The sequence below is a fragment of the Sorex fumeus genome, unplaced genomic scaffold (genome assembly GCF_029834395.1).
Source record: "Sorex fumeus unplaced genomic scaffold, SorFum_2.1 ptg000006l, whole genome shotgun sequence".
In the NCBI taxonomy this organism is placed as follows: Eukaryota; Metazoa; Chordata; class Mammalia; order Eulipotyphla; family Soricidae; genus Sorex; species Sorex fumeus.
The window spans coordinates 42,151,013-42,164,793 of NW_026606063.1; the positions used below are offsets into that span (position 1 = coordinate 42,151,013).

The following is a 13,781-nucleotide window of genomic DNA, read 5'->3' on the forward strand; positions in this document are numbered from 1 at the left end:
TGTTAAACCATCCTTACATTCCCGGGATGAATCCCACTTGGTCATGGTGTATGATCTTTCTGATGAGTTGTTGAATTCTATTTGCTAGTATTTTGTTGAGAATCTTCTCATTCATGTTCATCAGGGATATCGGCCTGTAGTTTTCTTTTCTTGTGGTGTCTTTGTTTCCTTTTGGTATTAGAGAGATGTAGGCTTCATAGAAACTGTTTGGAGAGTTTCTGTTTTTTAATTTCCTGGAAAAGCTTGAGAAGAACTGGCAATAGGTCCTCTTTAAATGGAAAAATTTGCTAGTGAATCTATCTGGACCTGGGCTTTTGTTTTTGGGAACATTTTTGATTACAGTTTCAATTTCCTTGATGTTAATAGGTCTATTCAGGTACTCTATATCTTCTTGATTCAGCTTAAGGAGATTATAGGAAACCAGGAATTTATCCATTTCTTCTAGGTTCTCTTGTTTCGTGGCATACAGACCTTCAAAGTAGTCTCTGATGATCTTTGAATTTCTTTGGTTTCTGTTGTGATATCCCCATTCTTATTTCTGATTCTATTTATTAGGGTTCTCTCTCTGTTTCTTTGTGAGTGTTGCTAGTGGTTTATCTATATTATTTATTTTCTCGAAGAACCAGCTCTTGGTTTCATTGATCCTTTGGATTGTTTCTTTGGTTTCCATGTCGTTGATTTCTGCTCTAATTTTTATGATCTCTTTCCTTCTGCCTGATTTGGGGTCCTTCTGTTGATCCTTTTCTAAGAACTTGAGCTGTGAAGTCAAGTTGTTTATGTACATCCTTTCTTCCATCCTGAGATATGCTTGCAGAGCTATAAATTTTCCCCTTAATACGGCTTTAGCTGCATCCCATAAGTTCTGGTAGCTTGTGTCTTAGTTCTCATTTGTTTCTAAGTATCTTTTGATTTCATCCTTGACTTCCTTCCTGATCCACTCGTTGTTCCGCATTGAGCTGTTTGATTTCCAGGTGTTTGATTTGGTTCTCCGTGTCTGTGTGTGATTCACTTCTATTCTCAGTGCATCATGGTCTGAAAAGATTGTTGATACTATTTCTATCTTCCCGATTCTATAGAAGTATGTTCTGTGGCCTAGGACATGGTCTATTTTGGAAAATGTTCCATGCGCACTGAAGAAGAATGTGTTTTCTTTCTTTTGGGGGTGCAAAGCCCTGTATAGGTCTATAAGCCCTTTCTCTTCTATTTCTTCTTTCAAAGCCAATGTTTCCTTGCTGAGTTTTGTTCTTGTTGATCTATCCAGAGGTGATAAGGCGATGTTGAAGTCTCCAGCTACTATTGTGTTGCTAGCAACGTCCTCCTTAAAATCTGTTAGCAGTTGTTTTAAATATTTACCTCATTAGGTGCGTATACATTTAAAGAGTGTGATTTCTTCCTGTTGTAGGTATCCCTTGATGAAGAGAAAATAGCCTTCACTGTCCCTTCTAATCTTTTTCAACCTAAAGTTAACGTTGTCGGATACTATGGCCACCCCAGCTTTTTTGAGGGAGCTGTTTCCTTGCAGGATTGTTTTCCATCCTTTCACTTTGAGTCTGTGTTTGCTCTAACTGTTGACATGAGTTTCTTGTAGGCAGCAGAATGTTGGGTTCTGTTTCTGAATCCATTTTGCCACTCTGTGTCTCCTAATTGGTGAATTTAGACCGTTGACGTTGAGAGAGATTATTGTTATGGGGTTTTGTGTCATCTTTCTATAAGGGTGTGTTGTGCTTGTAGGGTTTGTCTTGTCTTATAGTAGCCCCTTTAAGCCTTGTTTTAGGTTTGGTTTTGAGTCTATGAAGTTCCTGAGCTGCTGTTTATCTAGAAAATAGTGTACTGTTCCTTCGAGTTTGAGTGAGAATTTAGCTGGATAGAGTATTCTTGGTGAAGCATTCATTTCAGTGAGTTTTTTCACTCTATCCCGCCATTGCCTTAGGGCTTGGGGGTTTCCTCTGATAGATCTGCTGTGAATCAAAGGGGTGCTCCTTTGTATGTGATTTCCTTCTTTGACCGTGCTGCTTGCAGTATTGTATCTCTATCATTCTAACTACAATATGTCTTGGAGTGTTTTTGTTAGGGTCTCTTTTAGCAGGCACCCTTTGGGCTCCTTGAACCTGAATGGCTGCATTGTGGAGCTCTGGAAATTTTTCAGCAATGATTTGTTTGACGGTGTTTTTTTCGTTGGGATTGTTTCCCTGAGCTTCTGGTAGTCCAATGATTCTAATGTTGTTCCTCTTGGAATCATCTCCTAGGACTCTGATTCTCTGTAGAGCTATTTTGAGGTTCCTTGCCACTGTTTGTTGTTGCCTGTTGGCTTGGTGCAGCTGATCTTCCAGCTCACTGATTCTCTCTTCAGCTGCAGTCATTCTACTGTTGAGGGCAGAGACTGAGTTTTTCATTTCATCTACAGAATCTTTTATTTGTGACATTTCTGCTCTCATTTCTTTGCATAATTTGTCGATTTTTTCTGTCATGTTACTGGATATCTGTCTGACTGTTTCATTGAGTTGATTGAACATCTCTATGACTTCGTATCTGAATTCTTTGTCAGAGAGGTCCCTTAGGTGAGCAGTATTGACAGAGGCTTCTGGATTCTTTTCGTTGTCCTCCCCATGTGGTGGGGATTTGTGTTGTTTCTTCATGTTGGTGTGTAGGTTTGGGAACTAGGTTCCTTGGTATGGCTAAACTACCTGCCGCCCAGAAAAATAGGCCACTCCCACTTCTACAGAAGCCACGCCTGCTTCAGAAAAGGCCACGTCCCCGTGGGTACCTGGTGTGTGTGTGGGGAGGGGGAAGTAAAGACTGGGTAGGGGAGAAGACCAGCACAGCTTGTCCAAGAGGATGCCTGGGGGACTTGCAGGGAGAAATATAAGTCCCAGGTTCAAGTGCCGGCGGATGAACTGACCTGGGTTTGGGAGAAGATCAGCACAGCTTGGGGGGCGAAGAGGAAAAGGTTCCTGAGTTTCTTAATTGCCTTTTAGGAGGCTTGCATATCTGAGTCTCTCTGTGATAGTTCTCTCTTTATTAGATCTCAATCTTTCCTGTCTTTTAAGTCTGGTTTCTGGGGAATTTTCAGTATTTGTGATGCCATGTTGACTTGAATTTTCATGCTGTTTAATAATATGTTTTTGTGTGTGTCAAACATCTTAATTTTTGTCAAATTTTCTTTTCTTTAATTCTAATTAAAAAAAATTTAATGGGTAGATACCTCATTTTCCCCAGCAGGTGGCGCTGCGCCTTTAGTTTGGGACTGCAGCCTGCTTCTGCTGTGTATGTCCGTGCCTGGTCCTTGGGGATAGTGGGCACAGCCCTGCACATGAGTTTTGCCACTGTATGGAGACAGACAGGGAGGACAGAGGAGGCGTTTGATGCCACTGTGGGCAGGTGAGAGCATGCACACCTGGTTTGCCTGTGTGATCCAGCTGTTGCCCTTCTTACTTGGAGTCCAGAGTACTCTATGTTAGAGCTGATAGATTTGGGGCAATAGAGGGCAGCCGGTCCTGAATGGAAAGTTTCCAGGAGGAAACCAGTTTCCCTGGAGCAGCACCTCCAGAGATGGCAACAAGCCAAGTATACGGGTGTGGAGGCTCTCTTGAAGCTCACCCCACCCCACCCCACCCCCTGCCCCCAAGAGTAACAGGATTGTTGTAATAGCTACATGGATCCTGGAGGGATGAATAATATGGGAGCAGCTGAGACTCAGACTGGGGGAGGCTGCATCAAGGCAGTGAAGAGGCAGCAGTCCCCACAGCATCACAGAGGACTTGGAGTAAAGGGTCCAGGCAACTATAATTGGGATAGAGGTCTTGCAACAAGACGGGGACAGGCTCCTGATGTAAGGGCAGTGGTAGAGGCTAAACATCTGTATGAAAGACAACAGTTATGTTGTGCTAAACCCTGGCACCAGTGCTGCTTTTTATCCTCTCAAGACCTCTGACTGACTGCCTGGGGGCCTGTTGTTTATGCTATTTCCAAGCTGAGGGTACAGTGCGCAAATTTCCATTGCTCTTTCTTACCAGCTGCATGGGACTAAATTTCTTCTAGCCTGTCCCATCTTACCCTGTTAGAGACCTATCCTGGGTTTTTCCTAGGTAGTAACCTGCCATTCATGACTCTGGGTAGCCACATACACACTCACATACACACACACACACACACGCACAATTCAACCTCCAGCTTTGATACCTTCTTCCCTTACTCCCTACGCCCCATCTCTGCTAAATCCCACTCCTACTCTATTTCAGTGTTCCAGACTCTAACTCTGCCTTTTGTGTAAAGGATGTCTGTAGCCCCTATTTCCTATCTATCTTCCTCATTTGTTCTTGTTTCCGAGGTAAGAAGAGCCAGGGAAATTCTGTGTGTTGGGTGGGATTAGCACTGCAGGAATACCAGCTGTAAGCATGGAAAATTAAAGATAGAGTCTCACAAAAATTCATTTGTGACAAAGAGAAATAAATGGAGGCCATCACTAAGACATTTAGCTGATTCTCAAGAGAGATCTGGGAAAACTAATTTCACCTGGATCTCTCCCAAGGATGTTCAGGATGCAGGTGGTATCTCCTATTACCATAGCCCATTGGATCTCAGCATCATTTTATAGGAAACACCTCCCCTGGAACTGATGCCTGTATTATTTTCTAAGACTTTTCTGTCATTTGATTGCTTGATTGATTGCTGAAGCTCTCAGGGGGTTCTTCAAGAGACACATTCAAGAGGGGTCCCCCCAAAAGTAAATCCCATAGGAGAGCACCTCTTCCTCCACTCCTTACTGGGTGCATACTTTGGACTGTGAGCACATGTGGATAGGAGCAATCGTAACTGAGTGAGTGCAGTGCAGGCAGGATGCCTCTGAGTGAGGCAGGAAACTTTATTGGTTTAACCCACAGGGAAAAATCACACCCTGTTTTCCAGGTTGCAAAGCTGGATGTCGGGGTACAAGGCAAAAATGGAGAACTAAAATGAGCTGCTTCACAACAGAACAGGGATGCTGGGCACTGATTTCGGGTCAGTGGCCTCATCCAGGTGGGTCCTTTGTCCCTGGAGATTCAGAGTCCAGGGATCTCACCACAGATGGAGATTCCCATAAAGGACAGAAGGTGGAGCTCAGAACAGGAATCAGGGTCAATTGCGAGGGCAGAACCTATGAGAGGAAAGAGAATTATTTCACAAAGATGACTTAATCTAAGTGATCACTAAGATTCTGAAGTTAAATGGTGTATTATGAGCTGGACTAAATTACACGTAGTGCTTTGTTCAGTTTTTCTAGAGGGTTCAAGACACCGGTGAGCTGTAGGTCTGTGGGTCTGAAGTGGATGATGTCCCATTAGCTGCAATAGAGGACACATACCCTCTTGATTTCTTTCTGTCTTTTTTTCTGTTTTGATCTTTGGACCATATCCGGTGGCGCTCAGGGCTTACTCCTGGCTCTGCATTCAGGGATCATTCCTAGTGGGGCTGGGGGCACCAAAGGCGGTGCCAGAACCAAACCTGAATCAGTCATATGCAAAGCAAGTGACCTGCCCACTGTACTGTATCTCCAGGCCCTGTTTCTCTGTTGATTTTTTTCAATTGTTTAGATTTGGGGGAAAGTTCTCTCAAGCTCTACCCAGGAGTCACTACAAGTGATACTTGACCAATTGGGTCAGATGACTCAAGGCCAAGGCCCAAGGATGCAGCACTGTTGGACTGTGCAGTCCTGGGAATTGAATCAGGGTCCCTCTAGAGTAACCCTGGTGGTTCTCAGGATTGGGGCAAGTAGTGCTTGGGTGAGCCAGGGTTCTAGGCATGCAAGACCCTTGACTCACACTGACCTTGATTAACCTATCTAGTGCCTCAAGTTCAGTCCCTCTTGATTTCTTGCAGTGGCCTTCTGTTAGGAAGAGCTTTCTGTTCATTGTATTTGCTTCTATTGGCATTTATCAGACTTTTTTCTGATTGAGGCTGCCTTCCTACCTTTTTCTTTCCTGTGGTTTCCCTGTTCTACCAGCTGGCAACCACCACCCCCATTCCTGTTCCAGTCTTGTATCATGCCTCCTCCAATTATACAGGTTTCACCTCTGACCCTCGCAATAGCTTGGAGACTCACAGAGGGTTGTATGTCCCTGAATGAGAGACACTGGCTTGCACTAACATACAAGTAATGTTAGACAATTTGGAGGAAAGGGGTGCGTGACTTTATTAGGATTAGCAGGCATATTTTGCAGCCTTAGCTGGCAGCTATATAAACCCATCACCACTGATCATTCCACTCCCATGTCCCAATTTATCGCCAGTTTTTGCCAAGTTTTCTTGACATGTTCCCTTCCCAGAGCAGCACTAACTCTTGGGGTCCTGTTGTCCTTGTGCAGCTTGAGAAAAAGGAGTGGGGAGGAATTGAAGGCAATATATTTCTAATGTTAAGTGGTGGTATTGTGCTGGTGTGTGACTTGGAGCCAGGTGAGGGACCCACTGTTGTCAAATCCTACCACTGAGATCTCTGTCCTTGAACTTCTAGGAAGGTTCCCTCCATCAATTCTGTTCTGATCTGGAAATCATCTCTATCACATAGAGATCCACATTGGATCTCAGGCCACATTATTTTTTTTAATCTCCAGTGACAAATAAAAGAAATAGATTTGAACACTCATTAGAATTTTTCAATGACCTAGAAATCATGTCGCCCTTGTTGACTAGCCCTGATCTTGGATTTCTGGTTAAGTGATTTACATACCTTCTTTCTGCTGGTGGGCAAAGTAGGTGGGGACCTCTCTGCACATGTCCTTGATGGCCATTCCATACTGGGCTAGGTTCTTGACCCGGGTGGGCAACACAGTGTAGGTCAAGCCGCGAGTGGAGGGAGAATGTTTTTTAGTCTGGAAGAAATGGCATTTTTGAACAGTGAGCTAGCATAGAAAGGTGGAGTTAGAGCAGAAAGGAGGAATAAATGAGAATTATGATTCATGGTCTCTGGCCTATAGAGAGGTAAGCTGTGAGAGTGTATGCTGGTGATTAAATTTTTAGAAACGGTTGAACCCAAGTGTGCCCCTATTTGGGATCTTTGACAACAATATCTGCTCTGACTATCTGGTGGCACCATTACTCCAGAAAAAAAAAACTGTGTTTGGACCTGTGTGTCCTGCTCCCCCATGGGTATTTCACTCAACTTTTCAGCCATGCCAACCTCTAATGCTTCTCTCCATTTTCTCTGTTAGCTATTATCATATTGTTAATGATAATAAAGAATAGTATTTAAATGGTTACACTTGTGATGTAGTTTTACTTGTTATACATCAGACTGGAGTTCTTCTGCTCTTGAAAGGCAAAAAACACTGCTTCATTTTGATACAACTTAAAGTGTGATGTTTTTCCTAAACCAGTGACCTTCCAGTCATAAATGTCACTGCTGTCCACTGTGGTGAGCAGGTGACAGCAGCATGCAAATGGCTAGCACAGGATTTCCTGTCAGTTTTCATGTTATTTGACTACTCTGTTTTTCAAGAGGTTAAGGGGAAGAGAAGCTCAGTCTCTGGGGCCTTTTTTCAACTGTAAAAAATATGTGCATCTAATGCTGAAAGTAGACTATAGACCAAACATGATTGCCAGTCAATGCCTCTTTTGCAAACCGCAACAACCAAAAGGAGAGAGAGAACAAAAGGGTATGCCCTGCCACAGAGGCAGGGTGGGATGGGGGAATGAGGGGTGGGAGGGATACTGGGATCTGTGGTGGTGGAAAATGGGCACTGGTGGAGGGATGGGTATTTGATCATTGTATAATTGAAACCCAAGCACAAAAATTTGTAAGTCTACAACTATACCTCATGGTGTCTCACTAATAAAAATTTTTAAAAAATATGTGCATCTAAACTTGGGGGTTGAACTGGGACAGAGAGAAGTCTTGGAGATGCAGATGCTCCATCTGTTCACTCAAATATTTATATTCAGTGATTTATGGTACAATAGCATGTAGCTCAAACTCTTTTGAGAGAACATAAGAATTATGTTTTTGCAGGAAATTTTCATTGATACAATCATGAATTGCCTTAAATGGGCCATTGATTGTTCTTGGGTCTGTTGCATGCTGGTTGGATTTGACAAGCAAAAAGAGCAAGCATGAACTAAGTTCTTCTGGGTATATAGTGTAGACCTAGGAAGATAAAGGGGCAAAGTTGGAAAATATCAAACTAGGAGGAGATTACAATGGTCTCACATACCTGCTGGTCTAGGGCCTTCCTAATGTCATCCAGAGTCGGGAAAACAGCTTGGTCCATCTTGGCCAGGACACAGGCCATCTTGTTAAACAGTTTAGTCACCAGGAGGGCCTTAAAGTGCAGGGCAGAGCCATGTCATTCATTCAGTACCAGTATGGGTGGACTCATGCTCACATCCAGCACTGCATTTAGTTGCTCTTATCCAGCACTGCATCTAGCTGCTCTTAGATTGTGAGATGAAGAACTAGGCCAAAGGCAGTGCAAGGTGCCAGAGAAAAGGGTACCAGACAGAACCCTGCTACCCCTGAGGGGCCATGGCACTCACTGACCACTCTGTAGACATGGGAAGGATCCCCAGGCCACTCTATAATCAACTAAAGGATGATCAGGACAGGAAGGCTAGAGGAGAGCCCTGGGAATCAAGTCTTTAAGGTCCGCTCTGTCATACCGCTATCTCAGTTCTCAATTATACCATGACTTTCGGCTCCCACGCCTGTTAAAGATAAATAATAGCTTTCCTGTGAGAATGGGAGATGGGATTAGTTTGTTGGTGCATGTGAAAGTGTCCTGTACATCCTAGTGCTCTGCAGACACATTGGGTGACTAGGAGCCTTGGGTCAGGGACTCTTGATTTCTGTTCTTGCCCTGGGTCTGTCCCAGGCTGGTCACTTGGCCTTTCTTAGTGTGGAAGCAGAGTGGTCCTCTCTAAGCCCATTGACCTTCAGTTCGAGTAACTCTGACTCCTTTTGCTCCATAAAGGAGCAAAAGTGTAAATTTGAAAGTTGGGCTACCTCCTATAGTGCCCAAGGGCTATTCCTGGCTCTGTTCTCAGGAGTGGTCCCTGATGATGCTAGGGATTTAAACCAGCATCTGTAGGATACAAAGCAAGCAACTTAATTCTGCATGGCTTCGCCACCATGTGGATATTTTTAAAAAGAAAAATTTCTATGAAGCAAAACAGAGATGGAGAAACTAGACTATATGCTATAGCAAGAGATGCGGGACAGATTAGTGAACTAGGGAGGAAATGGCATTAGGAAAAAGGGACATGGGTAGAAGAGAGAAAGCCTATGTTTGAGGGGGTCTATCTTGGCATGCCCAGTGTGTGGGCAGGAGGGACCTTGTAGGCAGCAGAGGCTAGAGGGCAAGGGGTTGAGCAAGGTCTATGGGCTTTAACTTCACTTAATCCTCTTGGAATCCTTGCAGGTAGGAAAAGCAGCTATTGATGGTGTTTTGCAGATGATGAAACTGAGGCACATAAAATCTAAGGGATGTCTCTGGTTGCAGTGCTTGGTTGGGCTTGTTTGTGTGTGTTTGGGGGGGGGGTGAGGGCAGGAATCGGATGAAGAGCACAGGCAATAGGTTCTCAATCTTGCCTCTTTATCCTGAGTCTTAGGAGTCAGGTAAGTTCACCAAGGTTAGGTTTCTAAAAATGAAGAATCATTCTTTGGCAATAAATGGGCTAAGATGTAAGATCAAAACTGAACAACTTCTAGAACACATACCACTTAATGGAAATAGGGATTCTGTAAATAAATAGGGATTCTGTAAATTTCAGAAGCCTTCTGGGGTCATGAAAAGTCAAGTCCTCACAAGCACACAGAAGAATCAGGCTTACTGTAGACCAGAGACAATCCTCCAGAGTCACTGTCTCGTAAAGAAGTCCTGCAACCGCAGGGTAGCTGGCCCTTACCTAGAGATAGGAATTCCCATGGAGAGCCTAAAGCTAGGGAAGGCAAATGTAGACAGGGTCCTCTTCTCTCTGCAAAGCATAGGCTAAAGTTTGGAGCAGACAGGTTTTCTGTGGCATTGTAACGAGTGTGTTCCACATCTTACATTCTTGTAGTCCAAGATTCCATCCCATTCACTCAAAACATTGTTGTCTCTGATGCTGACTATACCTCGCAAGGCATTGACATGGATGCTCTGGGTCCCAACAGACCCATCCAGAGGATGGCTGCTGTCACTGGGATTCTGCAGGAAACCAAGCAACAGTGAGAAGAAAGTCCAGAGAGTTACTACTAGGTGTGTGTGTATATGTGTGTGTGTGTATGTGTGTGTATGTGTTTGTGTGTGCGTTGCCAGGATCAAAGCCAGGGCCTCACACCTGCCAGGCATGTGTTCTACTACTAAGCTCTTTCCCCAGTCCTTTGCAGGTTGAAATGAGCACCCTCAGATCTTGTCTACTGTGATCATTCCCAGCTATTATTTTTATAGCACTATCTTCTCTATCTTACCTACCCTCAGCCCCTCACACACTTGTGGTTAATTCCACCATTGACCAGTCCTCCTAAGCCCTGTTTACCCTGGCCATGGATATTACTCTTCTACTATATATATTTTTATATAACACAAATGAATGCAGTAATGCTATATATGTCTCTTTCCTTCTGACTCATTTCACTCAGCATAATACTCTCCATCTCCATCCATTAATCATGAACTGCTTTGCAGTGCTCTAAAAAAATAATAAAATATTAAAAATAAAAATGTTTAAAAGAAAATGAGGTGTTGCAAGTGAAGCAGCAACAGAGATACATCCAACAATTTTTTTTAAAAACTAAGTTGACTAATTTATCAGTAGCTAAATGTTTAGAGAAACTACAAAACGTGGACTTCTTTATTAATTCTGTATATGTTAACAGGTTAATAGAATTGAGACATCTAAAATATGTTAATGCATATAAAACATCCCCAGGAGGGATTTTTTTGGAAGAATGGACATATTAGAAAGAAAATTTTCTAAATGAATTATTACAATAAAAGATAAATTCAGAAAAAAAGAAGAGCACCCATCAAAAGTTTGAGGGAAGTTTCTCTTCCCTATCACCTTTAAAATCAATCTGTTAGAAGTGATTCCTGAGTGCATGAACCAGGAGTAACTCCTGTGCATCGCTGCGTGTGACCCAAAAAACCAAGAACAAAAAAAATGGATCTGTTATAGGAGACCTAGGAAGGCTGGGCCCTCCTACCCTTACTCACCATCAGAGCAAGCGATGGAGTCAACAGGAAGACCACAAGGATGGCAGATACAGTCTGAAATGGAAATGGATATCAGTGTACCTTGCCCTCTGAGCCTCACGAGAGTACAAAGCTGAGAATGCAAAAGAGCATCAGACTTGGAGCCTTCTTAAAAGGATCTGCAGCTTTCACGGGTGCTCTTTGGGTCCAATGAGCATCTGGAAAGCAGAACTTGGGGTGTGAAGCAAAATTTTATCATTTACTCAGGAATATGATTTTGTTTTATACCCATTGACAATTCCATTATATAGAATTAACCATTAGCAAGGAGCAGGGTTGGGTGGAAATGACTAAATAGTAAGGGCATATGCCTGACAAGTGTTAGGCCCTGGGTTTTGGGTTTTGTCCTCAGTTCTGCCCCTCATACACCCTCCCTCCCCCACGTGTGAGGCAACTTCACTTCACTGCACAGAGGCTAGGACTGTCTTAGGTCAAATTATAAAAAGAAGTGATATTCAGGTTCTCAGACTACCACATTGAACCTCTGGCTCTCCTTCCAACTACTGGGAACCTCTAACTCATCTTCTTAAAACCTGGTATTCTCCTTTTCTCCTATTTTCCTTTCCTCTAGATCCTCCTACCTTGCCTAACATCATGCATTGCACCTTATTTGATATTGATTTTACTCAATATTTATGATATTTACTCAATATTTAACTCAAATGTTACTAGTTCTTGATATATTTTCAGTAAATTGCTTCTTCTTGATTTATTTCTCATGGCTTGCCTTGTCTTTTGTAGGGGACTTTAGGCATCAGAGACTAAGTGAAAGAGAATCCAGGGGATCAAAGTAAGACAGAATAAAAAGCATAGTAGCACACCTTTCCCCACACTTTATAGTTTATTATCTTGTCTATTTTAAGGCTCCCTTAGCTCAAGTATACTTAGAACAAAACTCAAATTGACAGGAAATCCCTTTTTCCCCCATTCCCACAATATTGTATGCAATATTCCACGTGAGATGATACCATAAACTAATTTGAATTCCCTGAGAGACATATTCAAGGAAGAAAACAGGTACTATATGAACAACATTCAATGTGATGAGGTTATTCAAGTAGAGAGGATGTTATTCTACTTTGAGAGGAAATAGGAGCTGTATACTAGGTGTATTGAAACCTAAATATAAGTGAGAATCTTTAAGACAAATATAGGAGAGAGAATCTTAAAATACAAACATCTACTCAAACTCAAACAATTCTAATTTGCTTCCTGGGGGAGAGGGGGCAGAAGGAGGAGGTAGGGGATTCAGAGCAATGCTCAAGGTGCCCAGGAATAAGTCCAGGTGTTAGTCCATCAATGGAGCTGGATGGTTCATTGACTAGCATTGAGGGCACAGCAGTGTACACGTCCAGTGGTGCTGGAAAGCACTACACTCAGGAGTCTTTAAGACTACACCCAGCTATTCTCCAGGCCCATTATATCAGCAGGGAGTGAACATGGGTCCCATCATACAGAGCATACGTATTTAGCCCCATGCCATCTCCCTGGCCCCCAGAAGTTTTAACCTTCTGTGCAACTAATTTCTAGTTAGTTTCTATTTAATAAAACTAATTGTTATTTTCTGACAAGTTGGTTTACTTGCCTTTCCCCGAACTTATATTTGGAAATTCTGTTTGAGTTAAATTTGATGAATTTAACACGGGTGGGAATAGAATAACAGCTCCCTGGCCATTTTGGCTCTGAAAACATAACTACCTATGCTTGAAATCAGAAAATATACTTACAAGGCGCTTCATTTTGCCGCTCTCTCTGACTCCATGCAGGTGCATGCATAATAGAGCTTTCTATGTACCATTTATTTTCTAATTCTGGTATATATAGCCCTCCTCTTTCTAACTGTTGCCATGATAAGGGACCCTAGGGTAGTTAGCCATATCAGAGGGTGAAACAGACAAGTTTATGCAAACACATTTATCACTTGTATTAAGCTATTTCTAAATATTTTCCCTTTACTCTAAAACTTACACTTGTTCCAAGCAAACATGGCAAGGGAGCAAGTCTTTGTGGGTTGGCGTATCTGAGTTTAATAACTGAGGTAAGAAATGCAAACATTAGAACCTGCAAAATGGTCCTGATATAAAATCAAAGTGTTCTCTGTTTTTACTAGTAAATTCCAAATAAAATTCTTTACTGACAGTTGAGGCAGTTGAGATAAAACTAACAAAAAACAAAACAAAAAAAGGATTGAAACTTCAGGATTATATTGGAAAGCAATCTTGGTGGCTCTTCCAAATCAGAATCACGTGGTTGGTCCTGCAATGCCTCTTCTTCTCACCCCTCAAGCTTGACCTTATTTTACTTCTTCAAGCATCCACCTCTGATTGACTTTCCCAACATTTCTGTGTCCATTTTCATGCCCATTTCATGGTTTGCCTCTCTCTCCCAGTATTCATTTCAGGTTGCATTTTCAATACAGGATCATTTGGCACTCCTGAGACAAAGGACACACCTTGGTATGTGATGAGCATCTGTACTTAGGGCTTACTCCTGGATCTAGGTGCAGTGGTCACTCCTGAAGGTGCTTGCAGATCCACACGCAGTGCCAGGGATTGAATAAGAGTTAGTCATGGGCAAGGC

The 13,781-nt window shown here is 42.7% G+C and overlaps 1 protein-coding gene across 1 annotated transcript; it reads right to left on the reverse strand.

The window, feature by feature from the left end:
• Positions 1-5,039: 5,039 nt before the first annotated feature.
• LOC130035117 (gastrokine-3-like) lies at positions 5,040-12,940 on the reverse strand. Its single transcript, XM_056126609.1, has 6 exons — positions 12,929-12,940; positions 11,163-11,216; positions 10,017-10,154; positions 8,184-8,291; positions 6,704-6,845; positions 5,040-5,134 (listed from the first exon to the last, which is right to left on the reverse strand). The coding sequence occupies exons 1-6, from the start codon at positions 12,938-12,940 to the stop codon at positions 5,040-5,042; spliced, it is 549 nt and encodes a 182-aa protein (XP_055982584.1).
• Between the last annotated feature and the right edge of the window lie 841 nt (positions 12,941-13,781).